This window comes from Capricornis sumatraensis, chromosome 8 (assembly GCF_032405125.1).
Source record: "Capricornis sumatraensis isolate serow.1 chromosome 8, serow.2, whole genome shotgun sequence".
NCBI classification, from domain to species: domain Eukaryota; kingdom Metazoa; phylum Chordata; class Mammalia; order Artiodactyla; family Bovidae; genus Capricornis; species Capricornis sumatraensis.
Genome location: NC_091076.1, coordinates 7,276,381 through 7,303,363, shown reverse-complemented (window position 1 = coordinate 7,303,363; position 26,983 = coordinate 7,276,381). Strand labels below are relative to the sequence as shown.

General features: G+C 61.1%; 4 protein-coding genes across 10 annotated transcripts; 3 read left to right on the top strand and 1 right to left on the bottom strand.

Moving 5' to 3' along the window:
- Nucleotides 1–560: 560 nt before the first annotated feature.
- On the top strand, nt 561–2,712 carry ZNRD2 (zinc ribbon domain containing 2). Of its 3 annotated transcripts, none has more exons than XM_068977575.1 (4): nt 561–656; nt 798–949; nt 1,080–1,164; nt 1,558–2,712. In XM_068977575.1, exons 1-4 carry the CDS (start codon nt 641–643, stop codon nt 1,899–1,901), a joined length of 597 nt encoding a protein of 198 aa, XP_068833676.1. In that variant the 5' UTR covers nt 561–640; the 3' UTR covers nt 1,902–2,712. The 3 variants fall into 3 exon arrangements, with proteins under 3 accessions (XP_068833676.1, XP_068833674.1, XP_068833675.1); XM_068977573.1 differs by lacking the exon at nt 561–656 and adding an exon at nt 675–701; XM_068977574.1 differs by lacking the exon at nt 561–656 and adding an exon at nt 678–701 and having other exon boundaries at nt 801–949.
- On the top strand, nt 2,713–4,233 carry FAM89B (family with sequence similarity 89 member B). Of its 2 annotated transcripts, none has more exons than XM_068977577.1 (2): nt 2,713–3,097; nt 3,517–4,233. In XM_068977577.1, the coding sequence occupies exons 1-2, from the start codon at nt 2,798–2,800 to the stop codon at nt 3,754–3,756; spliced, it is 540 nt and encodes a 179-aa protein (XP_068833678.1). In that variant the 5' UTR covers nt 2,713–2,797; the 3' UTR covers nt 3,757–4,233. The 2 variants fall into 2 exon arrangements, with proteins under 2 accessions (XP_068833678.1, XP_068833677.1); XM_068977576.1 differs by having other exon boundaries at nt 3,478–4,233.
- A 2,061-nt stretch (nt 4,234–6,294) lies between these two features.
- Nucleotides 6,295–22,512, top strand: EHBP1L1 (EH domain binding protein 1 like 1). Of its 4 annotated transcripts, XM_068978999.1 has the most exons (21): nt 6,295–6,590; nt 8,926–8,983; nt 9,207–9,302; nt 9,654–9,707; nt 9,786–9,964; nt 10,043–10,185; nt 10,711–10,779; nt 10,883–11,045; nt 11,215–12,847; nt 13,304–13,930; nt 14,395–14,552; nt 14,647–14,695; nt 15,112–15,753; nt 15,957–15,959; nt 19,653–19,722; nt 19,844–19,899; nt 19,997–20,120; nt 20,421–20,520; nt 21,596–21,669; nt 21,752–21,866; nt 22,007–22,512. In XM_068978999.1, the coding sequence occupies exons 1-21, from the start codon at nt 6,487–6,489 to the stop codon at nt 22,104–22,106; spliced, it is 4,617 nt and encodes a 1,538-aa protein (XP_068835100.1). In that variant the 5' UTR covers nt 6,295–6,486; the 3' UTR covers nt 22,107–22,512. The 4 variants fall into 4 exon arrangements, with proteins under 4 accessions (XP_068835100.1, XP_068835101.1, XP_068835104.1 ...); XM_068979000.1 differs by lacking the exon at nt 15,957–15,959 and having other exon boundaries at nt 11,215–12,667; nt 13,388–13,930; XM_068979003.1 differs by lacking the exons at nt 11,215–12,847; nt 13,304–13,930 and having other exon boundaries at nt 10,883–10,998.
- A 397-nt stretch (nt 22,513–22,909) lies between these two features.
- Nucleotides 22,910–25,539, bottom strand: KCNK7 (potassium two pore domain channel subfamily K member 7). Its single transcript, XM_068979016.1, has 3 exons — nt 25,221–25,539; nt 23,353–23,751; nt 22,910–23,134 (listed from the first exon to the last, which is right to left on the bottom strand). Exons 1-3 carry the CDS (start codon nt 25,537–25,539, stop codon nt 22,929–22,931), a joined length of 924 nt encoding a protein of 307 aa, XP_068835117.1. The 3' UTR covers nt 22,910–22,928.
- Between the last annotated feature and the right edge of the window lie 1,444 nt (nt 25,540–26,983).

The window sequence follows — 26,983 nt, the reverse complement described above, 5'->3', positions numbered from 1 at the left end:
AACAGAGCATGAGATGGTTGGACGGCATCACTGACTCAATGGACATGAGTTTCAGCAAACTGGGAGATAGTGAAGGACAGGGGAGCCTAGCGTGCTGCAGTCCCTGGGGTCCTAGAGTCGGACACGACTTGGCGACTGAACAACTGACGGGGAGAACTTTCGTTGCCTGGCCTGCTTTGCCAATTGAATGGCGAACGAGTGAGGCCCGAGGAGGCTCCACGCACGCGGAAGGGGCCGTTTGTTATTATCAAGAGTGGTGTTGCGATGATGCCAACCGCCCCGCCTGTCCCGGATCCTGCCAGTGCGGAAAGGGAAACACCAGGGAGGCGGAGGCCAGCGGAGATTTCTCAGGCCAAGCGATCCCCTCCAACTGCGGCGGGAAGAGCGACCCTGCACTGTCACTTTCGGGTCCAGAGACCTGAGTGGCATTATCACGGAGACGCCCCTCCTGACGCCCAGCCAGTCGAAAAGTTTTTGTCCACAGAATCCCACCGAGGGGCGTGCCAGTGGGACAGGGTCCAGACTGCAGCAGACACGCCCCACTCTGGGCATCGCGACGTCGGAGGAGCAGAGAGCGCGTCATTTCCGCCCTCACTCTCGGCCCGACAGGGAAGGGCGGGGCAAGCAGAAGGCGCGCTGCATGTGCGCCACTTCCGGTGAGTCTAGCGGCGACAACGGCAACATGGCCCTAAACGGCGCTGGTGAGGACATGGATTGTGGGGGCCTGTGGCTTCGCGGTTCGGGCGGCACCTTGTTTCAGCAAGACCTTCCGGCCCCTTGTGCCTCTCTTCCCCCAGAAGTCGACGACTTTTCCTGGGAGCCCCCGACCGAAGCGGAGACGAAGGTGCTGCAAGCGCGGCGGGAGCGACAGGATCGCATCTCCCGGCTCATGGGCGACTACCTGCTGCGTGGTTACCGCATGCTGGGCGAGACCTGTGCCGACTGCGGGGTGAGGAGATACTCGGGACGTGGGATCCAGGCTGGGGCCGCGGACCAGGCCACACGGCCCTTTCCCCTTCTCTCCCCTCTGAACCCCGTCGCCCGTCTCACCCCTGCTCCCTGTGCTTTCTGGCCCCTAGACGATCCTCCTCCAAGACAAACAGCGGAAAATCTACTGCGTGGCTTGTCAGGAGCTCGATTCAGACGTGGATAAAGATAACCCGGGTGAGGGGTCGAGGGTGCTTAGTGGTAGAGACTCAGGAACAGTAGTTGGGAGGTGAGAGTGGTATTTGTGGGTGGGGCAAGGGTGAGTTGCATTCTCCTTTCTCCTAGAAAGGGCCATTCATTCAGTAAGAGCACTAAGCACCTACTGTGTGCCAGACACCCGAGCCTGAGCTTATTAGGCATAGTTCTGATGAGAGAAGGCCTTATGCTCTTTAAGCAAGGGCGTAAATACCTCTGATACAAAAAAGAAAATGGATGTGTTCTCTTATACTGGGGCAGGGAATACATCTCAAGTACAGAGAGAGCAGAACAGTGAAGGGTAGGGGAAGTGTCTTAGGGCTGATGTGGGGCCAGGTATATCCTGATCATTCCACTGGCTTTCTCCTTTTTTAGCTCTGAATGCCCAGGCTGCCCTCTCCCAAGCTCGGGAGCACCAGCTCGCCTCTGCCTCGGAGCCCCCCTTGAGCTCTCGGCCTGCCCCTCAGCCGCCAGTACCCCGTCCTGAACACTGTGAGGGAGCTGCAGCAGGGCTTAAGGCAGTCCAGGGGCCACCCCCTCCTGCTGTGCTTCCAAATGCAAATGTGGTGGCCTGCACACAGGAGGCTCTCCTGCAGAAGCTGACCTGGGCCTCAGCTGAGCTGGGCTCTAGCACCTCCCTGGAGACTAGCATCCAGCTGTGTAGCCTTATCCGGGCGTGTGCTGAAGCCCTGCGTAGCCTGCAGCAGCTGCAACACTAAAAAACCTCTCCTGAGAAAAACCCTGTAGAAAAACAGCTGTTCCTCTTGTGTGGTTCGTTCTTTTTTTTGGTTCTGAGTGTGCATGCAAGTCCCAGCTCCACTCGTCTTTTCCCTACTTTTGGTCTTTCATGGTATCACAGTCTGGTTTCCTTGATGCCCTGAGAAATGAGTGGGGCTTGTTTCTGGTCAGTATCCCCACTCAAAGGATGAGGTGGCAGAGGACTATGTGCTATTTTTTCTTTTTTTCTGGTGAGGAGGCCCCAACCTCAAAAGCAGAAACAGGAGGCGCGGATCTCTGAAGGAATCCTGGAACCTCCCCAGCCATCCAGTTCTATTCCCCACCCTTGAGAGAGATTTGGGGTTCCAGTCCCCTCGGTAGCTTCCCTTTCTTCCCCCAAGCATCCAGACACCATCATCCTGTCCCACCTCAGGCCCAGACCAGGTACCCAGATACTGACAGGATGTAGTCCGATAGGGATCAAGGATGGTCTTAATCTGTCTCTTGACCACACCCCACCCCTTTTAGATCCTTTTCCTTGAGAGTTGTAATTGGCCAGAATAAACAGTGTTGGGGAGGGGGAGGAACCGCACCCTCCGCTTTTAACCTCTTCCCTCCTTTTTTACCTGCTTCCCTTCTATCGGTGGCCAATGCCCTTTTCTCTGGTCTGGGGCAACGTGGTCGCACAGAGCTGTTGCCCTTTTAAGACAGGCCCCGCCCACGCGGAGGGGGTGGGGCAGGGGCGGAGTCGGAGGAGTCCGGGTGGGAACAAAGCGCGGCCTGCGGGCGGCGGCTGGGCTCTGGTGGCGGGGCCGCGGGGTGCGGGGCCTGCGGGCGGTGGCCCGGGCGGAGCGTTGGCGAAAAAGAGGCGGCATCATCCTCTGGTACCCGCCCGGCCATGAATGGGCTGCCTTCTGCCGAGGCGCCGAGCGGCGCGGGCTGCGCCCTGGCTGGTCTCCCGCCGTTACCGCGCGGCCTCAGCGGTCTTCTCAACGCGAGCGGGGGCTCGTGGAGAGAGCTAGAGCGCGTCTACAGTCAGCGCAGCCGCATCCACGATGAGCTGAGCCGAGCCGCCCGCGTCCCGGACGGGCCCCGCCAAGCCACCGGCCCCGCCAACGCGGGAACTGCCGCGGGTACTCCTGGCTCGCGTCGCCCTGTCAACCTCGACTCGGCGCTAGCGGCGCTGCGCAAGGAAATGGTGAGTAGCTGGGCCTCGGTCAGCTAGGCTTTGGGGGGCGACGGGGCAGCCACCAAGCTAGAGAGTCCAGGCGCGGGCGGGGCGGGGTCCACAGGCAACGCGGTCTGGGTCTAGAGGAACGACAGAAAGAAGCCAGTTGGGTTAGAGGGGATACGGTAATAATTATAGCTATGTTTATTGGCAATAGTTACCATGTATTTTTAAATGCTTTACTAGTGTTATTTCTTTCCATTCTGCTCTCTTGTCCCTGTCCTGCAGATAGGGGTTACTGACTTGCCTAAAGATTCAAAGCTGTCCACAGAAACCTGTGCTTGGGAAGAATGGCATGGGCGGAGGGGTGGCTGGCACTCCAACCCCAGCCCACTTTCAGTCTTTTGCAGGTGGGCCTGCGGCAGCTGGACATGTCCCTGCTGTGCCAGCTGTGGGGCCTGTATGAGTCGATCCAGGACTATAAGCACCTGTGCCAAGACTTGAGCCTGTGCCAGGACCTGTCGTCCTCCCTGCACTCAGACAGCTCCTACCCACCCGACGCTGGCCTGTCTGATGACGAGGAGCCTCCAGATGCTAGCCTGCCCCCAGACCCGCCACCCCTCACTGTGCCCCAGACACACAATGTCCGGGACCAGTGGCTGCAGGATGCCTTCCATATCAGCCTCTGAGAGCTGGGAGGGTGGGGGCATGCACCCACGACAAACGCTCAGAAACTCACCCCTCAGCAAGTACTCGGACTGTGGTGCCTGCTTTCCCCCATACCACCTCACCTCACAGGAGGGCAGGGTCTGGGTCCCATGGAGGCAAAGCTGCCCACCCTCTCATGTCTTGGATTAGCTGGCACTGGGGCGGGTACCTGGGCTATAGCCTCTGCCCATGGCACTGGTCCTCCACTTGTCCCACCTGTGGGACCTCCAGCGTGGCCGACCTTCAGTCCGGCAGTGGGGTCCAAAGCACTTCCCTTGGCATCTCTGGGACTGGGATTGAGTGGCCTGGCTCCTGTCTCTTCACCTTCGCTGCTGTTGGCAGCTCCTGGCTCAGGGGCATCCCACCTCTGGCCCCTGGGTTCCACTGCCCTAGACAGGGGCTCTCCAGGACCCATTCCTGCACCATCCAAGGTCAGGAGGGCCAAGGCTTCGTGCTGGATATTTAAGTTTAGGGGTCAGCCTCTTTGGCTCATAGATAAATAAACACTGTCTCAGCATTGGTGTGTTCTGACTGCTTGGCTCGGGCGGGAAGATAGCGGTGATTCTGACAGGTGCTGCCCCGCGCTCCGCCAGCGGGTGGCGCCCGAGACCCCGAGTTGGAAGAGGTTGGGCTGCGGCCGGGGGCGAAACCTCGCTCCCCGGGCAGAGTTGCCTGCCCATCGGTCCAAGCTGGCTCGGCGTGGTCTCGCGGTTGTGTGATTGCGGGCGAGTCACTTCCCCTCTCTGGCTGGAGGCCTGGAGCCCAACCAGCCTACCCACTCGCTTCGGGCTTTCCTGGCCGGCCGGGAAGGAAGGAGAAGCAGCCGCCCATCTCGAGGAGAGAAACTTTCCACCCCAAGTTGGGGCGGAGTTGAGGCGGCACAGGAAATGGGTGGGCCCGGGCAGGCAGGCCGGGCCGAGGGGCCCTGGGCGTGAGAGGGGAAAGCGCCTCCTGGAAGGTCCTCGGGAACGAGTGACCAATGGGCGGGAGGAAAAAGTTGTAGAAGCAGAAAGGGATGGAGCCCCAGTGCCCGAGGCCCCCCTAGAGTCTAGGCAAGCCCTGGAGGGGTGATAGGGCTGTGGGTTTTAATGCCTGAGACACTCCCAGCGGCCAAACACCCCCATTCTCTGCCTGGCTCCCCCTCTACAGCACCTGGGACCTTTAGAGTTGTACATAAAAGGCTTTCTTTTACAGTGGAGAGCCACGAGGCTGGGTCTTGCAGCTAAACCGGGGTGTCAGCTTCTTTCCCTCGTCCCCCAGATAAGTCTGCACATTTGCGAGTGGTGGGTGCTAAGGCTTTCGCGCACACAATACCCCACAACTTCCTGAAACAAAGAGGAAAGGACCTCGAAGTTGCACAGTTAGGCTTACCGGCTGGCTGCCTGTCCCCACGTCCGCTGCGCAGTCACTTGCGTCCTGGACAGAACTCAGCTGACACTCCTGGCAGTCAGACGTCCTGTTCAGACCGAGCATTTATCAAGGACCAGGCTTCTGTCCATTCACAAGCCTAGCAGAGCGTTTGCACTGACAGAGGGAACAGGCCAGTGTGCTGCTCTAGGGCTGTTCTAACTCTGGGCCTGACACCTGCAGCGGTTCATGACCCAGCAGGCGGGCTGGCGATAAGGGCTCTAATCTAGGTGTGAACACAGCGGTTAACGCCCCGCGGCAGGCTTTCCAGGGGAGGGAGAGTAAACACACACTTTTACTCTCCACGATAACGGATTTCATTTAGTAAGACCTGGCAAAAATCAGCCAGATTCCACACTAAATGCTTTCCAAGGTTGCATTCTCAGTGATGTTGTAAAAGGTGCAACTATAATTATCCCTATTTTGCAGAGGTAAAAACTGAGGCTCAGAGCGTTGGTACTTTGCCCAAGGTCACACTCTTGTTGGAGGTCAGCTGCTTGTGGGGTGTTGGAACTGCCTTCCCACTTGACAGCTGGAGAGCCAGGTCTAGAGGCTGGCAAGTGGGTGCTGCTCACCGTAGGGCCACCGGGGTTGGCCCCTGACCCTGGTCCTTCCTCCTCTGGTTAACACGTGGGTGGCAGCAGGAGTTTGTCTCCCCAGCTGGCTCTGGCTCAGCGCACTGAGACCCTTTACGTCTCTTCTCCTTTCTGGTCTCTATTTCCCCAGCCTGTGTAATGGGGCCACCGGTACGTACCTCGCAGGGCTGCGGGCAGGAAGGGAGGCGGCCGGGCAGCGCTCTTGCGGGCGGCACCAATTGCTGGTGGCCCCCTGCCCCGGAGCGCGCGCCCCCTTACCCCGCCCGCGCCTCCACACCGCCTCGGCTCGCAACAGGCGGACGCTGCGGTCTAGACGTCCCCCTCGACCCCGCTCTCCCTCCCGCGCGAGGCCCCGGAAGCCGGGCCGCCCCGCCCCCGCGCTCCCGCCCCGGCCCCCGCCTCCCGCCGGAGCCCCGCCCGCCTTCCGACGGGGGTGCGGCTCCAGGAAACGGCGCGCTCGCCGCTCAGCGCTCCAGCGACCCGACGCGCCCCAGACGACCCCGCCGAGGCGGCCAGATCACCGGCGGGCCCCTGCGGCGGCCGCGGCGGCAAGAGCGGCCCCAGATCCCGCTCCTCGGACCCCTCCGCACGGACGGGGCGGGCGGCGCGCATAGGATCCTGGAGGCCATGGGGACCTGGGCCGGGCCAGCGGTCGCGGACTAGCGGGAGTCCCGGGTCTGAGGAGCGGGCGGCGGAGGCGGCGGGGCCATGACCTCAGTGTGGAAGCGCTTGCAGCGCGTGGGCAAGCGGGCCGCCAAATTCCAGTTTGTGGCCTGTTACCACGAGCTGGTGGTGGAGTGCACCAAGAAATGGTGAGTGGGAGGGAAGCCTGGGGGACTCCCCAAACTGGCTGGGACCCCATCCGGGGGCCTGAGAACCCTGACCTCCGTCCAGTGGCCAAAGAGACCGCCCACTCCAGCCAGGGTCCTGGGGACCCAGACACAGAGAAGGGCCCTGGCGACTCTAGGGGATCCCCAGAGTCGGGGGACTGTGGGCAGCCTTTGGGGAGTGGAGGTCAGGAGTTCCAGGCCTGAGGATCTGTGTGGGCCCACACTTTCCTCAGCTGCGATCAGAGCTGAGGAAAGTGTGGCCTCATATTTCTGGCCAGAGGGGTGGTTCAAGGTGGAACATCAGAAAAGGGGGCAAGTTTTCAGATCCGTGGGTGGAGGGCCTGGGACAACCAACTCCATGACCTCAGTACAGCTCAGAATAAGGATGGTGCCCCCTCCTCCCCTGCCTGTTTATTGAACCAGAGGAACCACCCGCCCCTTCAGCTGGAGTGGGCCCTGAGCGGCTGGACTCATCTCCATAATATCCTTAAAAGGGGAAACTGAGCGCTGGGAGTGATGAGGAGGGAGGCAGGCAGCAGCTTAAAGGGGCCCGAGGGTTTTGGAGGTTGTGGGTCCCAGAGGAGAGAGCCTGGAGAAGGCAAGGTGGTGGGGTGGGGGGAGGTGTGTCAGGGGATGCAGGACCCTGACCTGGACTACCAAAGGGCCTGGGGGCATCTGGTTCACACGCCCCTAGCCGCAGCTGCCCCGGCCCCTGCGTCACACCCTAAATATACGTGCTCCTTGGTGTCAGCTTCCCTTGGCTGGATTAGAGCACAGCTGTGGGGGCCTCACCCGCCAGGCGGGGCTAAATTTAGGCTCCCAAGAGGAGGGACAGGAAGGGACCAGAGGGTCCAAAGAGAGGGGAGTGAGCAGGAGGCCTGGGGTCCCTTGGGCAGCTGTCATATCCCTGATCTTGACCGGGCCAGCCAGAGTGTGCTTCACACCATTCAGCGAGGCCCAGAAAGGCCCAGGAGCTGGCTGGGGTAACACAGCACTGGGGTGGGACTTGAACTCTGACCTGTGGCTTCTGTCTTCTGCCCCAGCATCCTGGGTGAAGCCAGGGGGGATGCTGGGCATGATCGCAGAGAGCTGGCTGAGGGTGTGGGCAGTGTCAATGTGTCTGAGTCACAACGGGCAGGCAGGGCCTCCTGGACTTTCTTGCCTGGAGCCCCGGCTAGGAAGCTGTCCCTGCCCGGGTCACAGCTCCCCGGGAGGGTGTGCCCCGCCTGAGTCAGGCTGCCCGAGCAGGCCCCGCCCTCCCCAGGCTCCCACAGTCGGCTTCCCTTTTCTGGGAAGTCCCCATGGCTGCCCTTAGCTGTCGCCTGCAGTGGAGGGTCCCGGAGGGGCACTAGGCTCAGGTGTGTGCCCTTGCCCGGCCCCGAACCTCTCTGGTCTCAGCATCCCCTGGAAGATGACAGGAGAACCAGTTATCCTGGCTCAGCCTCCAGAGGGGCTGTGAGCTGGGTGAACCTGAGCGTCCTGGCATGGGACTGGGTGCAGGCACGGAGGGCTCTTGTGTTGCCCCCTCTGCCTGATGATCCCCGAGCCCTCCCCACCCTCTTGGGCAGCACTCGGCCTCTCCCTCCCAGGCCCAGCCACGTGCCTGGCGACTCTCTCCTCTGGCTTTGTCTCTGTCTCCCTGCATCTCTTTGCCTCTGCCCCAGCTTATGCTGTTCAGCTTAGATGTCACCTTCTAGAAGTCCTCCCTGATGTCCCTTGTGGGAATAGGGGTCCCTGCAAGGAGAAGGGCTGGGCGTGGAAGGTCCTGGGAGGGTATCGAATGACAAGCTGACCCTGTGCCTCTGTTTGCCAGCCTCTGCCCCCCTGCCCGACCCTACACCTACCCCCATCCTCGGACCCTGGCACTTGCCATCCCCTCTGCCTGGAGCCTACCTTCTCCAGACCCTCACACGACCCATTCCTGCTCCAGCAGGGTCTAGCCTCTCCTTGGCGTGGACGAGGGTTATAGTGTACACTCTACAAATATTTGTGAGTGAATGGACTCCTTTTACTCCAAGTTTGTCTCTTTCGCTGTCTCAGAGTCTGTGTGTCTTGCAGGTCCTTGTTGGGTTGCTGTCTTTGTCCCTGTATGTGCCTGTCTCTCTGTATGACTTTCTTCATAATCCTTGTCAACCCACAGGCCTTTGCCCTCTGGCCCAGGCCTCACCCTGCCTTGACAGCCCCACCCTGCTCCTTGTGGCCCCAGATAAGGGGGCTGGGGGAGGGGGATGCGGGCCCAAGGAAGACTGTGGAAGAGATGGAGAGGCTGGGTGGGCCTGACTGAGTAGCCCCCTCTCCCCTGCCCCTCGCCTCCCAGGCAACCGGATAAGCTGGTGGTAGTGTGGACCCGGCGGAACCGACGCATCTGCTCCAAGGTGGGGAGGATGTCAGCTGGGAGTCCAGATTGGGGGTGGGGCCAGTTGGGGGCGTGGGGCCAGTGGGGGATGGGGTGAGTGGGGGAGGGCTGTTGGGGGACTGGAGTTGGATTCAGGTCAGAATCCATCGAAGAGAGAAAAAGATGGGGTCAAGGTTGGAGATGAGGACAAGTGGTGAAGGGGGGCGTTAGGATGGAGGGAGGACTCAAACGGCTCCTTGTAGGCCCATAGCTGGCAGCCGGGCATCCAGAACCCATACCGGGGCACCGTGGTGTGGATGGTACCTGAGAATGTGGACATCTCTGTAACCCTGTACCGGGTGAGTCTCTAGCCCTCCTGCCCAGAGGGACAGTGAGCCGGCGATTGCAACCCCAGGGGCCACGGGAGATGGGTTGTCCATCCAAATAGAAAAGAACAGAGGGGCGAGACCAAGAATCATGGCAGGGGGCCTACTCAGCCTGAGTGGCCCAGGAAGTATCCTTGGAGGAGGTGGCATTTACCCACCGCATGAGGGAGAGCTGGGATCAGGAGGAGCTGGGGAGCATACCTGCCAGGAGGGACCAGCCTGTCTGAAGGCCTCAAACAAACCTCCTGAACTAGCGCAGGCTCTCCTCCCTGCCCTGCCCCCGACCCAGCAGCCCCTGTACTCACTGGTGCCCCTCCTCCCCAGGACCCCCACGTGGATCAGTATGAGGCCAAAGAGTGGACGTTCATCATTGAGAATGTGAGTGGCCGGGGTGGGCGGGAGCCTGGGGTCTCGGGGACTCTGGGGCAGCACTGATGTTCCTTCCCCTGCCCCCAGGAGTCCAAGGGGCAGCGGAAGGTGCTGGCCACGGCCGAGGTGGACCTGGCCCGCCACGCAGGGCCCGTGCCAACCCAGGTCCCGCTGCGGCTGCGGCTGAAGCCCAAGTCAGTGAAGGTGGTACAGGCCGAGCTAAGCCTCACTCTGTCCGGGGTGCTGCTGCGGGAGGGCCGTGCCACGTGAGTGTCTGCCCGTCCTCCTGGGCCCTAGTCCACAGCCTCTGACGCCAGCCCTCACCCCTGGTCTCCGATCCGCAGGGATGATGACATGCAGAGCCTTGCGAGCCTCATGAGCATGAAACCTAGTGACGTGGGCAACTTGGATGACTTTGCCGAGAGCGACGAGGAGGAGGCCAATGGTCCAGGAGCCCTGGAGGCACGGGCACGTGTCCCCCAGCCAGGTGGGCTCCCAGCTGCAGGTTGAGATCACCAAGACCTCGAGAGGGTGGGGGATCACCCAGGCCCAAAATCTTCTTGCTGTTTTGGGGCAGGGCTAGTGGAGGGACCTCACTGCTGCCAGGGCTCCCAGCCTGCCCAGCAGCCCTGAGTGTCCTGCAAGATGGGTTCCCAGTGCCCCGCCCCGTGCCCCTGACTCTCTCCTTGCCCTGAGGGTGCACCACCCCACAAAGCTGCCGGGAGACAGCTGGGCCAAAAGCACAGAGAGGGCTGCGGTCTGGGCTCGACACCCCTCACCACACAACCTCGTCCCTCTCTTTTGGTTGTTAAGGCTTTTTTATTTTTCTGTCTGTCCATCTCTCTCTCTTTTTCTCTGCATCTGTGGGCCTGTCTCTTCTCCTAGGCCCAGGCAGTGCCCTGAGGCTGGGGCATTTCCCAGGTAGGCCCAGCATTCTAGTTGGGGGAAGGGGGGGGTCAGACCTACAGGGCTCTTCCTGGTGCTGACCGTGCCCCCAATGTCCCACCCCCAGAGACCCCTCGGGAGCTGAAGACACTTTGTGAGGAGGAGGAAGAGGGCCGACTGCGGCCTTGGCAGGCAGGTGAGGCCCAGGCTGAGGTTGGGGCCGGCCCGGGGCGGGGGGACTGTGACTTCCAGTCCCAGGTCCCAAGCCTCAGCATCCTCTCCCTTCCTCCTCCCTGCAGCTGCCAGCCCTTCTAGTGCTGAGAATACCAGCCCAGCCCCTGTGAGTGCCCCTGCACCCCCAGCCAGGGCCTCCCGGGGCCAGGGCTCAGAACCAGCTACTGTAGCAGGGGGCCAGGTAGGGCTCAAGGCCCCAAGGCCCCCTGGAACCCTGCCAGAGACAAGGTGAGCTTGGGAATCAGCTCCAGCCCCTCTCCCCCATCTGCTCTTCAGAAGTTATACACCCCGCGCCAACCTGCCTTTCCAGGGTCCCAGGAGTCTGGCAGGTGGGGAGGGGGGCTGGCAGGGGGACAACTGAGCTCCTGCAGTGCATCCTTCTCTGCTCTCTCCGCAGGTCCTCAGGACAGCCAGGCCAGGACGTGGCCCCCACTCCAGCCCCTCGGCTCCAGAAAGGCTCTGATGCCCCCTGGCCCCCAGTCCACCAAGGAGAGGATGAGGCCCCCAAAGCCTCCAGGGCTCCCCCAGCAGGAGTGGATTCTGCTGTGGAGACCCAGGCTCGGGCAAGCCCTCAGGAAGGGACAGAGGCCCAGGGAGCTGGGCTGGGCCCAGGCATTGAGAACAGAGACTCCAGCAACTCTTTGGAAGGGCAGAAACCCAAGGTTGAGGAGGGGCCCGCTGGAGACAGGGCAGAGGCTAGTGGGGTGGATACTGGGCATGGGCCAGGAGTCAGAGAGGTGAACAGTCAGAGGTCAGTGGTCAGACCTGGGGAGGTTGAAGAGAGTTTAGAGATCGGTCACGTGGATGCGGAGCAGAAGTCAAAGGTGAAACCTGTGGACACTAAGGGACCAGAGGCCACAGAAGTGACATCTGAGGCAAGATTCAAGGGGACTCCCGAGGCTCCTCCAAGGGGCTCCCAGGGGAGAATAGGGGTCAAGACCAGGGATGAAGCTCCCACAGTCTTGAGCCCAACACCAGCAGAGCCTGCGGGGCATTCCAGGCATCTTGGTGACCAGGCAGCCAGGGCTGCTGCAGCCCAGGAGAGAGAGTGTGCAGAGGTGAGGGGCAGAGCCCCTGGTGTTGGGGGGACAGGCCTGGAGCAGGGGCCCTCTGCTGGAGCACCAAGCGCTGGGCCCCAGGTGAGCTGGTACGAGGGGCCCCCAACAGCAGCTGAACAAGGGGTGATGTCCAGGGATCTGAGGGCCTGGGAGGTAGAAACTGGGGATTCGAGGGTCCTGGGGACAGAGCCTGGGGTGGCAGAGTCAGAGTTATCGGGGACCCAGGAGATCTCAGGGTCCTCAGAGATAGTGTCTGAGGCAGCAGAAGCGAAGACCTTGAGGACCCAGGAGACAGAGGCAGTGAGATCGGGGGTCCTGGAGTCAGAGACTGCTGAGATGGCAGAGTCTGAGGATCTAGGGATCCAGAAAACAGGGACAAGCATTTCAGGGGCCTCAGGGACAGAGGGTGGGACGGCAGAGTGTAAGGCACTGGGGATCCAGGAAACAGAGGCTGGGGGCTCAGGAGTTCTGGGGACAGAGACTGGGATGTCGGAAACTGAGATGTTAGGGACCCAGGAGATATCTGGGTGCTCAGGGATACAGAGAAAGGAAGCTGAGACAGCAGAGTCTGAAATACTTGGGGTCCAGGACACAGAAGTGGGGTGTTCAGGGGTCTCAGAGATAGAATCCAAGATAACAGGGAGCCAGGAGACAGAGGTAGGGAGTTCAGGGGTCCCAGGGACAGAGACTGAGGTAGCAGAAGCTGAGATACTGGAGATCCAGGGGATTGAAGCTGGGGGTTCAGGGCCCCCAGAGATGGAGACTGAGACCCTGAGGACCCGGGAGACAGAGGTGGGGGGCTCAGGGGCCCCAGAGATGGACACTGAGACCCTGAGGACCCAGGAGACAGAGGTAGGGGGCTCAGGGGCCCCAGGGATGGACACTGAGACCCTGAGGACCTGGGAGACAGAGGTGGGGGGCTCAGGGGCCCCAGAGATGGAGACTGAGACCCTGAGGACCCGGGAGACAGAGGTGGGGGGCTCAGGGCCCCCAGAGATGGACACTGAGACCCTGAGGACCCAGGAGACAGAGGTGGGGGGCTCAGGGGCCCCAGAGATGGACACTGAGACCCTGAGGACCCGGGAGACAGAGGTGGGGGGCTCAGGGCCCCCAGAGATGGAGACTGAGACCCTGAAGACCCGGGAGACAGAGGTGGGGGGCTCAGGGGCCCCAGAGATGGAGACTGAGACCCTGAGGACCCGGGAGACAGAGGTGGGGGGCTCAGGGGCCCCAGAGATGGACACTGAGACCCTGAGGACCCGGGAGACAGTGGTGGGGGGCTCAGGGCCCCCAGAGATGGACACTGAGATCCTGAGGACCCGGGAGACAGAGGTGGGGGGCTCAGGGCCCCCAGAGATGGACACTGAGACCCTGAGGACCCGGGAGACAGAGGTGGGGGGCTCAGGGCCCCCAGAGATGGACACTGAGACCCTGAAGACCCGGGAGACAGAGGTGGGGGGCTCAGGAGCCCCAGAGATGGACACTGAGACCCTGAGGACCCAGGAGACAGAGGTGAGGAGCTCAGGGTTCTCAGGGTCAGAGGCTGGAATGGCAGAGGGTGAGGGACTAGGGAATCAACAGACAGAAACTACAGTTTTAGAGGCGGAGAAGGGAAAGGCTCGGACTTCCGGGGTCCAGGAGGCAGAGACTGGACTTGGGGAGACCCTCAAATATGAGGCTTTAGGGGTCCCAGTCGTAAAGCATGAAGTTTCAGAATCCCAGGGAACAGAGGCAGAAACTACAGTTTCAAGGGGCCAGGAGGTGGAGACTGGGATTCGGGGGGTTTCAGAGGCCAAGTCTGGGGTTTGGGGGGCCAAGGAAGCAGAGGTGGAAGTTTCAGGGGCTTCAGAAAACCCATCTGGTATTTTTGAGGCCCAGGAAGCAGAGGCTGGGGTCTCAGGAGCCGAGAAGGGAAAAGAAGCTGAGGGAAACCTCCCAGAGGCCAGCCTGATGGAGGTGCAGGTGGCCAGTGGGGCAGGGGCTGAGGTGTCCCGGCCCTCCGGGGCCTCTTCCCCAGAGGAGCCTGAAGAGGACAGGAGGCTCCCGGGCAGCCAGGTAGGGATGGGGGCCGCCGAGGGCCCAGTCTGCTGCTTCCCACTAACCTGGGCTGAGCGAACGGCGGCTCTGCATGGACCCACCTGGCCGACTGGGGTGGGGTGGGACAGGGGCTCAGCTTCCAGGAGCCCCTCGCCCCCTCCCCTCTCAGGATGCCCTGGCTCCCCTACCCTCTCTTCCCTGGGCTGCATGGAGTAGGACCCCTACCCCCTCAAAACTGATTTTCTGGGCTGACCTGGAGGTGTGGCTGCTGGTGACTTCTGTTCTTGCCTGGGGGCCACTGACCTTTTAGGTGACCTTGATAGATAACCCTGGAGCTGGAAACCCCTTTGCCTGACGCTAAGGCCCTGGCCAGTGGTGTGCGGTGACTCCTGCAGACCCAGAGCTGGAGCTGTTTTGTGCCCAAGGGACAGAGGGCGCAGGTCCCACGTCCGCATTCCCTGAGCCCATCCCTGTGTCCCCAGGCACCACCTGCCCAGGTCAGCTTCAGCCAGTCCCTGCTGGAGTGGTGCCAGGAAGTCACTGCCGGCTACCGCGGTGTGCGCATCACCAACTTCACCACGTCCTGGCGCAACGGTTTGGCCTTCTGTGCCATCCTGCACCGATTCTACCCAGACAAGATGTGAGCGGCTGGAGCGGGTGGCAGTGAATGGGGAAGCCTGTGGAGGAGGGGAGGATGGCGGGAATCCAGCCTCTGATCAGTGCTCTCCCTGCAGAGACTTTGCCTCCCTTGACCCCCTGAACATCAAACAGAACAACAAGCAGGTGAGAAGGGGCAGGGCTGGTGGGAAGGGAAAGGAGGGAAGAAGAGTCCCGGGCCAGGCCCAAGCTATCTGGGATCCTGACTGTGTGTAGGAGAGTAATCTGTGGGCTTCAGGGCCCCAGCACTGGCTTTTGGAAGTTCTGCCACTTATTACCCTTTTGGTCTTTAAACTGTTCGTTTTGCTGAGTTCAGTTATGTTTTTTTTTTAAAGCATATTTCCACCAGATGGTTTTCCCTGAAACCACCCTTTTGGTGTGCTGTTGCTGGGTAACGCGGGGGCGGATCCTGTTGCTAGATTTCTCCCAATAAGAGGGCGAGGGCGCTGCGGGCAAACCCGGGCGTGCCAGTCGCGGGGACCCCCGCGGCGGCCGGGTCAGGGCGGCCGAGTCGCTGGGTAACCCTCCCGCATGCTCCCTAGGCCTTCGATGGCTTCGCGGCCCTGGGCGTGTCGCGGCTGCTGGAGCCGGCGGACATGGTGCTGCTGTCGGTGCCCGACAAGCTGATCGTCATGACCTACCTGTGCCAGATCCGCGCCTTCTGCACGGGGCAGGAGCTGCAGCTGGTGCAGCTGGAGGGCGGTGGCGGCGCGGGCACGTACCGCGTGGCCAGCGCCCAGCCGAGCCCGCCCGACGACCTGGACACCGGGGGCCTGGCGCAGCGGCTGCGTGAGCACCGGGCCGAGGCGCCCCAGCAGCCCCAGGAGGCCGCGACCCGCGTGGACGCGGCGGCCCCCGAGGCGGCCTCCAAGGACCGCGGGGCCGTAGCCGCCCAGGAGGCGCGCTCCGCGGAGGCCCCGGCCGACGGCCCCGGAGCCCGGGCGTCCGTGCCCCCAGCAGAGGGGCTGGTGAACGGGGTGGGGGCGCCGGGCGCCGCGGGCGGCGTGAGGCTGCGGCGGCCGTCGGTTAACGCGGAGGCCGGGCCGGTGCCCCCGCCCCGCGCGCACGGCTCCTTCTCGCACGTGCGCGACGCAGACCTGCTGAAGAAGAGGCGCTCGCGGCTCCGGAACAGCAGCTCCTTCTCCGGGGACGAGCCCGACTCCGGAGCGGCAGGAGCGGCGGCGGTGAGTGCCCTCCAGAGGCGCGGGGTCGGGGGAGCGAGGCGGCGCGGGGGTAGGGGCGACCTGCCTCTGCTGGACGCCGAGGCACCGGTGCCACGGAGGAGTCCCCTGCGAGCTCCTCAACAGGGGCACCCATGCCCAAGGCCTGCCCGGCCCGGAGCCGCTGACTTTTGCTGCCAGCCTTGGGATGGCACTAGTGGAGTCAGGCTGTAATAGGAAGTTCCCAGAAGGCTCCGGGAGTCAGCACGCAGCACAGGGTCTTCATCAACTGTCAAGTGGGCTGGGGCATTTCTTTGGCTGGAGGTGCCCACCACCTCCCTGTAGGCTGGGAACAGGGTTTCTGTACTCAAGGGAGCTCTCCAGGGCCTCCCTGCTCCACGACTCTCCGACTTGGATCTTTAACTCCAGACGCTGGAGACCAGTCTCCTCTCTATTCTGATGAGGGAGAGTTGGAGATGGGAGACCCTGGTGGGTGCCTATGTTCCCCCATCCCTTGCAGGTCTCAGGTCAGCTTCCCAGGGTGTCTTGCAGTGGTGGTTTAGTTGCTCAGTTGTGTCTGACTCTGTTTGTTACCCCATGGACTGTAACCCGCCAGACTCCTCTGTCCATGAGATTTCCCAGGCAAGATTACTGGAGTGGGTTGCCATTCCCTTCTCCAGGGGATCTTCTCAACTCGGGGATGGAACCCGGGTCTCCTGCCGTGCAGGAGGATTCTTTACCAACTGAACCACCAGGGAGTCTTGTGGTCACTACACGAAAAGGGAGACTGTTCTAGAGGGGTCAAGGGTTTGCTCAGGGACTCACAGCTGCCAACTTCCAGGCCCTGGACTCTACAGCAGCACCATCCTGGACAGCAAGGGCAGCTCTGTCAGGCTACTTCAAGCCTTCAGCTGCCCGGGGATGACCCCTGAGTTCTAAGGAAAAGAGGGAACAAACTGGGAAAGGCTTTTTGGAAGAAGTAGCCACTTGAGCCAGGCTAATAAAATGGGCAGCTTTTCCCAGGTGAAGAATCCGAGGGGTGGTTCTCAAGAGGTGGGACCTCACAAGTAAACCTGTGGTTGCAGGAAAGCTTGGGTCTTACTTAGGGAACTGCCGGTCACCTCCCATAAGGACACCACCTGTAAGGTCACCTCCCACGGGCAGCGATGAGGCTGGCCTGGAGAGCAGGAGCCCCGAGTGTGGGGTTGGAGGTGCAGCTTTGACTCTATGAATGAGAGACAGGGAGAGCATCAGAGACACCGAGAGGAGCTGGGCTGGACAGCTATTCTGGACTGTGTTGGCCTGTGGCCAAAGCCCCCTCAATGTGCATCAATGGCTCTTTATATCTTAAAAGGGAAGGCTCTATTACATTGTACTTGAGAGATGAAAAACTCCTGTTGTATTTGGACACAATTATTCTTATTAAAATACACATCCATGAGCAGTGGAAAAAGAAAAAAGGAAAGCTCGATTTTTCTGGGCCCAAGTCCCAGTGTCTGGTCCTTCCAACCCAGGGCCCTCCTCCAGCCCTTGTCCCACAGGAGATATTTGACTCACGGGGCTGCGGGGGCCTGCTTCCTTCTTGGCCACTCCCATCCCCCACCCTGTGCATGCTGTAGAGGAGGTAGGGCCTGCCCCTGGATAGGATGAAGTCAGGCAGCTTGAAGCTGGGGCGAGGCTGAAGCCAGGAGGCCCAAGTGCCTCTGGTGTGGCTCTACAGGGCTTTCTGGAGGAGGGGGCCACACAGGAGGCTGTAGAAAGGGGAATTTGGGTCAGACGTGAGGAAGTGTTGGAATTCCCATCAGAACAGCTGTGAGTAAGCTCAGTTGCTGCTGAGGTTGGGGTTTCTCCACTTTCTCGCCTCTGCCTGCCCTGTTGGTTGAGCACTTGCTTCCTTCCTGGCCCGCCCCGCCTCCACAACCCCTCATCATGTCCTCACCGACTCCTACAGTGTCCCTTCTGGGGGGCAACCGTTTCTCCGTTTTGCAAGTAGGAGTGTCCAGGCTCAGGGATGTGAAATGTAAAGGGAGTTGGTCCCCGGTGTGAACCCCCACGTCCACTGAGACGGAACTCTCCAATGGCGCCCTCTACTGGGCCCAGCAGTCTGCACTGGCTGCATGACCTTGGACAAGCCACATCTCTGTGCTCTTTTCCTGAAGATGGGAAGCAAAGACATGAAAGTTTTTTTGCAAAGTGGTTTTGAGGGACCACTGCAGGGTGTTGTCAAAAAAAAGGGGGGGAACTGTGTTTTTTCCTCACAAGCCTGTCTGGAGCCCTGCAACCCGCCTGGGGCTTGTATGTCCTTTTCGTACAAGGACACAAACAGGCCTGGTAGGTATGACTGGCCCAGAGGCAGACAGCAAATTGGTGGCCAAGCTTGGGAACAGACTGTTGGATTAGACAGTGGGGCCCAAGCCAGGCCCTGTTTGAGTGTCATCTCTGACCCTTAGTTTCCTCATCTGTAGAATGGGGAAGGTAAGGGTCCCTGCCTCACAGTGATGATGGGAAGATGAAATGAGTCAGGGCTCCCACCGCATCCAACACACAGACAGATGCTTGATGCCCATCTCGCCATTACTGGTACGCGCTGCGCCCTGAGTGTGTCCTCTGGACCCCAGCCTCTGCCTAAGGAGACAGGAGTAGCCAGCAGCCATGGCGGGGTGGGAGTGGGGTTGGGGCTGTAATGGGAGAGGCCCTGGGGGCCGTGGTGGGGATTGAGGAGGCTTCAGGGGGCATGAAAGTCAGGAAGGGAGGAAGAAGGCGGGTGAAGGAGCTTCTGGAGGAGGTGGGGCTGAGTTGGGTCATGAAGGGCGAGTTGCCATCCAGCCGCCCAAGAGAGAGGCTGCTCCAGGCTGAGGAAACGATTTGGGGAAGCGAAAGTCCACCACTGGGGCCGGAGGGTGGCGTCTGGATGGGGTCCGGGGCAGTAGGAGTTACTGTTGGAACTGCCAACAGGCCTTGGCAGTGAGACTGGGGACTGAGAAGATGAGTGAGGAGACTGACACTATTGGGGTGAAGGTTTAGGGAGACCCCCCCCCTCAGTTGTGGCCTGAGGGTAAAGTCAGCAGGCAGGGCGTGTGGCAGGGAGGGGGCGGCTGGTAAAGAGGCTGCCACCTGCCCAGACCAGAGAGGATGTCCCCTGAGCAGGGCACTTCCAGGGCTGTGTCTCAGAGAGGTGCCGGGTCAGGTGGACAGCGGGGTGGCTCAGCGCTTTCTCCTCACCTTGTGACTTGGAAAGGTGGCCAGAGCAGGAGCCCTCAAGGAGGCCAGGCTATCAGCTGAGCTGAAAGTTGGGGGCCCCCAGGGCTGCAAGTGCCAGCAAGTTGCTGGGGCAGGGCTCCTGAGGGGCCAGCTGCTCTTCCGGGCTAAAATCAGTTGGTCCAGCTGCCTGTTCTGTTCTGACGGTCATGTGACACATCCTTCAGGTGTGGGGATTGAGGAGGCGGGAGGGGGACCCCCTTTGGGCCAGGAGATGGAGGCGCTGGCTCATGATGGCCACGTTTGGCCTGTGTGGGGCCCCGGCTATGATCAGAGATGCTGGCGCTAGGTGACGGAGTCTGAGGAGGCCTGAGACAGCTCCACGGAGGAGGGGGCGGGAGGGGGAAGGAGAGGCCCCAGCTGCGCCCCTCACAGCCTTTCACCTCCGACTCACAAAAGCCCTGTGGGGCCCCAGGAATGGGGGCTGGGAGGTTCGGCCAGCAGGAGTGGACTGGCCCAACCACAGGGCCCGGGGTGGTGAAGGCCACGGCCTTCGCTCTAGGAGGTGCTTCTCCTGAAGGGGTGGAGGTGGGGTTCTGTGTGGGCTGGACTGAGAAGCTGCTGGGGCAGGGAGGCCCCTCCTCCCCATGTGAGTGGGGCTTTGGCTGGCCGCTGGGCCTGTTTTCAGGGGAGCCCCAAGCCCTTACTGGCCTCTTCCTCCACAGGAAGGCACGAGCCCTGACCCCAGCCCTGCCCCTGGCCTTCCCGCAGCCTCAGCCCCACAGCAGCCCGCTGGTGAGTAGCTTTGAAGGGGTGGTGACTCAGCTCAAGCCAGCCGGCTCACAGATCCTGAGCTGGGGCCCCTCTGGGGGCCGCTGTCCGTTGTGGGGTCTCTCAGCCTGCTCTCTGTCCGCAGGTGGGACTCCTTCGGCGGAAGAACCACCCCCAAGCCCAGGGGAGGATGCTGGGCTGGTAAGGAGGGCTGAAGTGGGAGGAGCTGATGGGTGGGCTTGCTAGGCAGGGCCTGGGCCAAATCCACCCTGTCTCTTGCCTCCGCTTTGCACCCCAGCAACGGTTCCAGGACACAAGTCAGTACGTGTGCGCGGAGCTTCAGGCCTTGGAACAGGAACAGAGGCAGATAGATGGGCGGGCAGCCGAGGTGGAGAAGCAGCTAAGGAGCCTCATGGAGTCAGGTGGGACAGGCGTCCGGAGTCCACTCGCCAGCACATGCCATCGCATCTGGCCCGCTCTGCAGCTCTTTCTGAACCCTGGGAGGAGTTGGGAGGATGGAGGCTGGGGTCACCATCCCCATTTACAGCTGGGCACGCTGAGGCCTGCAGCCCAGAAGCAGCTTGCTGGAGGCACACAGCTCTGGTTTCTGGGATACTCTAGGGAAACCACACTCCCACCCCCACCCCACCCCTTGCCGCCACCTCCCTGCTCCTGACATAGGGGTCAGGGGCTGGCCTGGTGACTGTCCTGGCCTGATTCAGGTACCGACAGGCTGCAGGAGGAGGTATTGATCCAGGAGTGGTTCACTCTGGTCAACAAGAAGAACGCTCTCATCCGGAGGCAGGACCAGCTGCAGCTGCTGTGAGTGCTGGTCCTCCCCACTCAGGCCCTGCCTCTGCCCACCCAGGGCTGGCAGAGCAGTGTGTGCGTGCTAAGTTGCTTCAGTCCTGTTTGACTCTTTTCGACCCCATGGACTGTAGCCTGCCAGGCTTCTCTGTCTATGGGATTCTCCAGGCGAGAATACTGGAGTGGGTTGCCATGCCCTGCTCCAGGGGTTCTTCCTGATCTAGGGAGCGAACCCATGTTTTTTATGTGTTCTGCATTGGCAGGAGGGATTTTTATCACTAGTGTCACCTGGGCAGAGCAAATGCAAACTTAATTACCTTGATTAGAACTCTTCACTGCTTTTTTCTTTCTACAAAGTTATGGTTTCTTTTCTTCCCTTTTTTTTTTTGAGAAATTGCTCAGCTGTCTTAATGTTTTTTCATAATTTCCTGTGTAAAGTGTATACTTCTTAAATTGGTACTATTTTTATGAATGAGAAAATCGAGGCCCAAAGAAAACTATGGCAGGTCAGTGCTGAGCGCCCCCGTTTGACCCCGTTCCTTTACAGTAAGGAACACTGAGGCCTAGAGACAGCTGAGCTGGGTTCCTGAGTGGGGTCAGAAGCAATTCCCTGGGCATCATTGCTTTTATAGTCCTGCATGGTGAAGGTGGTTTTGCCTCCTTTTTGCATCTTGGGTCATTTTTCAGAATAAATTTTAGTCTAATATTTGCCATTTATGAATAATACTCATCCAAACAATCCTGAGTTGTTTCTTATTTTTTAAAAAGGGGTGGGGTGGGGGAGGAGACGATTATGATGGGGAACAGTTGAAACAGAAGAGGTACTTCCCTGGCCATCCAGTGGTTGACTCCCTGCTTCCACCAAGGTGTGCAGGTTCCATATCCCTGGTGGGGGAACTAAGATCCTATATGTTGCTTAAAAAAAATAAGAAACGAAAGAGATCATTCCAAGTGGGGACTGGGGTATATCTCTGCCTGCCTATGGCCTTTGTGGGAACTGATGGTGAGGTGGGTGGGGGCCAGGGAGTGGTCAGAACCCTGGACACTCCCGGCCATTCTCCTTTCCCTGACCTGGCACCCCACCCCTCAGCATCGAAGAGCAGGACTTGGAGCGGAGATTTGAGCTGCTGAGCCGGGAGCTACGGGCGATGCTGGCCATTGAAGGTGGGAGATGGGGCCGTGGGACCGGGGACCAGGACGGGACAGGGGCTGGCGCCTCCTGACCCTCAGTCTCCTCTGCTCGCAGACTGGCTGAAAACGGCTGCGCAGCAGCGCCGAGAGCAACTCCTGCTGGAGGAGCTGGTGTCGCTGGTGAACCAGAGAGACGAGCTGGTCCGGAACCTGGACCAGAAGGAGCGGACGTGAGTGGGGCCGGGATGCGCCGGGAGCTGGGGAGGCGCTGGTGGGGGCTCAAGGAGGAGTGCCCGGTCTGGGCCCCGGGCGGCGGCCAGCGTGTGGGCCCCGACGCCGCTGGGGCTGACCGGAACCCGTTCCCTCCCAGCGCCCTGGAGGAGGATGAGCGCCTGGAGCGCGGCCTGGAGCAGCGGCGCCGCAAGCTGAGCCGGCAGCTGAGCCGGCGCGAACGCTGCGTGCTGAGCTGAGGCCACGCGGGCCCAGAAGCCTTCGCCCCTCCCGGTCCGCAGCCTTTCTCGCCGCCGCGCCGGATCGCCGCTTTGGCCCTGCGCTCGGGAGGACCGGACCCTCCCTGGTGCCGCGCGCGACCAGTAGGGGCCGCCGTGACCCTTTACCGGGAAAGGAAGCGCAGCCTTTCGGGCCCCGACGGACGAGGGCGGCTGGCTGGGCGGCCGCGCCGTCCGGGCCGTATTTATTAGTCCGTGTGAGTGAGTGTGCGTGTGTGTTCGTGGTGGACTGAGGGTCCCAACCGTGCCCACCCAGAGCCCGTACCCAATGGCCGGACCCCGCTGGCGAGCTCCAGGGGTGGGAGGGACGGCTGGTGAACTGCCGCGCTCAACACCCCGCCCCCCTTCCTGTTCCTAGCGAGCAATAAAGTTGAAAAAGGCCACGCCAACGCGCCTGGGCTTTCTCAGGGTGACCCGGGCTTTCAATAGACGGAAGGGGGTGGGGCCTTGGCCGATACGGCGGTCTGCGATCCTCACGGGGACTGTGCAGGAATGGGGAGGTTTTCAGATGCCAGCCGAGGCAGGACTAGAGGCCTGACCTCTGCCTTTAAAGGATGATGGAGTTTGGGTTGTTGATGGCTGTAGGGAAGTCCCGTTTCGAAAGAAGAGACGAGAACAGCCGGCTGTGTTGCCTGTTTTTTTAAAGTAACATTATTGCCCGAGGTTCTCACATCCACGCCTTGCCTTCCCTTCCCTCCTCCGGAGCCTTCCCCAGCCACTCCCTAGGGCTCCCTCCTCAGGCTTCTCCACCTGAAAGGAGCGCAGCTCCATGACCGACACCTGTCAGCAAGCTGGGGCCTGTGCTGGGGCTGCTGCTGAGGGTGGCATGGTGCTCAGAGCCAGTTCGTCCTGGCCTAGGATGGCACCTTCGTCTTCAGCATTCACAGGGCCGCTGGACCCGAAGAACTTCACCATGGCACGGACCTGGGGCAGCTCCGAGAAGGTCTCCACAGTCAACAGCATGGCCAGGAGCCCCAGGAGCAAGTAACCTGGGGAGGGGAGGTTACTAGGGCAGCTCTCACGCTCCCACCCACAGCCTACCCACACAATTCTCTTCCCACTGCCAGCTAAGACTCTGCACCATGCCCTGGGGCAGGGGCCTTCCAACCTGCCAGGCTCAGCCTCCCCCAGGGGCTTATGGGAGTTGTAGTCCAGGCTCCTCTTCCCTCCTCCTCACCACCCCATCCTCCTTAGCAGCTGGACTCACCCAGAAGCGCCAGCTGGCAGAGGTGGTAAAGCACTGGATGCAGGCCACTGCCGCGGCCCGGCAGCAGGTCCCCCAGGCCGATGGTGCTGAGGGAGCTGAAGCAGAAGTAGACGGCCTCCAGCAGGCTGCAGTCGCCCTGCACTCCCCACAGCACCAGTGCTGGCAGTAGCACAAAGACACCAACCACTAGCAGGCCCAGGGCAACCGCCTGCAGCAGCGCAGCCCTGGGCGGCGGCAGCTGCCAGCGGGTGGCTACCCAGGCCCCGGGGCGGCTGAGCAGAGGCACCAGGCAGTGGCGCAGGGCAGCCACAAGGGCTAAGGAGGCCGGCAGCCCCAGGGCCGTATAGGCCACACAGAAGGCCTTTCCACCAGCTGATAGCGGGGCCATGTGGCCGAAACCTGGAGAGGAGAGAGCCATGGGTAATGGGGACCCTGGTGGGGCTGCTGGCGCCCACTTCCCCGAGCCTCGCTCCTGCAGAAGGTTGCCCTCTGGTGGCCAACACGGCCGGAACTATTCAGGCCCCGTTCTCTGTGGGCTCTTCCCCTGGTTCACTGGGAGTATTGGTCAAGTCCCTGAACCTCCCTGCGTCACTCTTTTACGTTCTGGAACATGAAAGGATGAAAAGAGGAGTCCCCCTAAGGCCTCTTGTAGCTGGGATAATTCTGAGAGCTGCCGTCCTACCCTGAGGCAGCCTAACCTGAGAGATTCCTCAGTGTGTCTTTGATCCACACTTCCCAGTTCACCAGGTGAAATGTTACCCAATCTTCCATTCATTCCCCAAAGGCATATCAAGTTACCCTGGGTGCCAGGTCCTGTGCTGGAACCTGAGTCTGCTCAGGTTCAGATGGGAGGCCGGCAGGAAAATCAGTCAAGACACCAGACATGAAGGGTTGCAAAAGAGGCAGTGCGCTTTTCAAGGGTGGAAAGGCGTGTGCAAAGGCAGGGGAGGTGAAAGATCAGGGCCTGCTGGGGGAACAGGATCAGCTGGTCCAGGGTTGTAAAACACAGACGCCTCGAGGAGTCAGAAGTGAGCCAAAAGGGAGTGGTGGGGACAGAGGTGGGCCGAAGAGCACACACGCAGTCCCAAGGGGGGGCCCTGTTCTCCAACAGGGGCTTCTGGCTCAGCGTAAGTAGGTTTACAAGTTTCTCCAAAAGAAGATGGAAAATGGGACTTTAAAAAATATTCAGGACTTCATTCGTGGTCTGATGACTAAGACTCCGTGATCCCAATGCAGGGGGCTGGGTTCAATCCCTGGTCAGGGAACTAGACCCCACGTGCCACAACTAGAGATACCAGAATGAAGATCCAAGATCCTCCTGGGTGTTGCAACTAAGACCCAGTGCAGCCTAGATAAATAAATGAATTTCACACACTTTACAGGGCAAACGCCTCACTCCCACCCCCTGCCCCCCACCTTCTGGGCTCTGGGCCTTGTTTCCTCTGCCAGGAATTTCTTTGTGTCTCTGTGCGCTCTTGCCTGGGCTAACGTCTCATTAGCTAACATCCTCCCCCGACACTCCTCCTGGGTTGGTGGTCTCTGGGTTCACTCCATTTCCCTCCATTCAAGAATCCATCCCACCACACAGGCTCCCCAGTCTCGCCTCAGGCCTGTGGGGTCTGGGCACCTCCCCTGGGTCTCACAGCTGCCTGGGGGTGGGGCTGAGGAGGCCACGCCCCCCTGGCACCTGAAGTTGAGGCACCAGTTGGGGTGTGTTGGCGGGGGGGAGCCCCAGCCCTGATGATAGGCCTAATGAGGCCGGGGTTCTGGCTAGCAGTTTGGGGCCGGGGGAGGGCTGCACCCTCAGGAACCCCAGGTAGGGACCACCTTGAAAGTGCCTTCCTGCCGCCCCCCGCTGGCTACCTTACCCGTGGTGGTGAGGAGGCTGGCGGTGAAGAGCAGGGCTGAGGGCAGATCCCAGTTCCTGGCCTCAGAGCCATTGCCCAGGCTGGAAACCCCATGGGCCTGGGCTACCAGGGCGGTGCCCAGCAGCTCTTCCAGCGCCCCAGCTGGCAGGCAGGCCCCGAACTCTGCCTGAAAGGTGGCTAGCTCGGCCCTGAGGTTGGCCTGCAGCCGAACGGCTGGAGGCCCCTCCAGGGCTTGGAGCACTGTGGCCCCAAGGCCCAGGGCCAGCAGGTGGGCCACAGCGAGTAGCCCGTATCGGGCCCAGGGCCTTAGAGCCCCCATAGTATGCCACCAGAGTCCGTCAGAGGTGCCCTGGGAGCCAACTCTCCACCACAGGCACCTGGGAGGGGCTGGGCAGGGTGGGGCTGGGGGGAGGGGCTGCGTGGGTGGCTGGAGAGGGAAGGAAGCCTGGGATGGAGCTGGGGTGAGTGGGGCCAGGAGGGCCAGGCTTGGGAGGGAGCTGGGTCACTCCTCCGTTTCTGGGGGCAACGAGCTTTCCACCCAGGTCCCCAAAGCTGGGTGGTTGAGTGGTGGGCGGTCAGGATCAGGTGAAGGCAAGGCGATTGACCAGCTCCCCTTCCCACGGTGGTGGTTCATGCGAGGACGAGCTCACCCAGTCACAGATCCAATTCACTGGTCGGCAGGTCCCCAGACCCTGAGGACACTAGGGGAGAGGACAGAGGCAGGTCCCTGCCCTGTAGCAAGAAGGCAGGGCGAGTTCACATTGTCCCAAACTCCCTAAAGGAAACGCCCTGGATGATGGTAGCGCGTTCTGGGGGAGGGGAACTTCGCCTGAAAAGCTCCCTCCGGGGAGCGACAGTTCAGCTGGGGAAGAGAAGAGGCCAGGCCAGGAGGGAAGGAGGTTGGGTGGTGAGAAAAATGGGGACCTATGGACAAGACTACGGCAGGTACCCCAGATGAGAAGGTGGTGGCCTGGGTAGAAGAACGGGAAGAGGGATGGTGGGACTTGGGATGGGGCGGGCAGGACAGGTGTGGAGGACGCTGGGCGCTCTGGAGAGGTGAGACTTCCGCCATTCCCAATCCTTCCTGAGAAACTTTTGTGCTCCCCGCCCTGCTGAAGACGAGTCACAGTAGATCTGGCTGCCGTAGAGTGCAAATGGGAGGGGGAGAGGGAGCCTGGACCTCACTGGGGGATGAGCCCAGGGGCCCCTGCCCTAGGGCGTGCGTGGGAGGAGTGGTCTGCAGAACACCCTGGGCTTCTTAAGAGAAGCGTGAGTGGAGCCAGGTGTCAGGGTGGATGACCTCCTCCTGTGTCCAGGCCTCAGGATAAAAACAAACCCTGGACAAACCCCTAAGATGCCACTCGGAGGACTGTGGTCTCCCGAGTTCAGCAAGCTGCCTGGAGTGGGTGCAGCATGGCCAGGAAGGAGCTCCAGGGGAGGTGGTGGTGTTGTTGGGCCCTGAGGATAAGTGGGGACCACCCCGCAACAGGAACAAATCAGGGCAAACAGTCGCTTGAAATGGTGGGAAAGGCCCGGCCAGGGTGGGAACAGACAAGTAAGGCCCAAGTGTGTGGGTGTCAGGGAGGCTAAGAAGGGCCTTGTAACACCTGTTGATCAACTGAACTTGATCCCGGGAGAGAGATGCGGTCCAGAGGATCCCAACCTCGGCCCAGGCCACCTGCCATTCTGCTGGGGGCCTGAGGTCACCAGGGTCATGGGATGGTCTGGATCCCCCAGTTACCTCCAAGAACGGTGATAGGTTG

What these genes read in the sequence shown, in the direction of transcription:
- ZNRD2 (XM_068977573.1), top strand. An exon ending in AGACCTGTGCCGACTGCGGG is followed by an intron (nt 950 to 1,079) that starts GTGAGGAGATAC and finishes TCTGGCCCCTAG; the next exon opens with ACGATCCTCCTCCAAGACAA. An exon ending in CGTGGATAAAGATAACCCGG is followed by an intron (nt 1,165 to 1,557) that starts GTGAGGGGTCGA and finishes CTCCTTTTTTAG; the next exon opens with CTCTGAATGCCCAGGCTGCC.
- EHBP1L1 (XM_068978999.1), top strand. Translation starts at nt 6,487, where the DNA reads ATGACCTCAGTGTGGAAGCGCTTGCAGCGCGTGGGCAAGCGGGCCGCC. An exon ending in GGACGTTCATCATTGAGAAT is followed by an intron (nt 9,708 to 9,785) that starts GTGAGTGGCCGG and finishes CCCTGCCCCCAG; the next exon opens with GAGTCCAAGGGGCAGCGGAA. An exon ending in GGAACCCTGCCAGAGACAAG is followed by an intron (nt 11,046 to 11,214) that starts GTGAGCTTGGGA and finishes CTCTCTCCGCAG; the next exon opens with GTCCTCAGGACAGCCAGGCC.
- FAM89B (XM_068977576.1), top strand. Translation starts at nt 2,798, where the DNA reads ATGAATGGGCTGCCTTCTGCCGAGGCGCCGAGCGGCGCGGGCTGCGCC. An exon ending in CGGCGCTGCGCAAGGAAATG is followed by an intron (nt 3,098 to 3,477) that starts GTGAGTAGCTGG and finishes AGTCTTTTGCAG; the next exon opens with GTGGGCCTGCGGCAGCTGGA.
- KCNK7 (XM_068979016.1), bottom strand. Translation starts at nt 25,539, where the DNA reads ATGGGGGCTCTAAGGCCCTGGGCCCGATACGGGCTACTCGCTGTGGCC. An exon ending in CAGCCTCCTCACCACCACGG is followed by an intron (nt 23,752 to 25,220) that starts GTAAGGTAGCCA and finishes TCTCCTCTCCAG; the next exon opens with GTTTCGGCCACATGGCCCCG. An exon ending in CTGCCAGCTGGCGCTTCTGG is followed by an intron (nt 23,135 to 23,352) that starts GTGAGTCCAGCT and finishes TCCCCTCCCCAG; the next exon opens with GTTACTTGCTCCTGGGGCTC.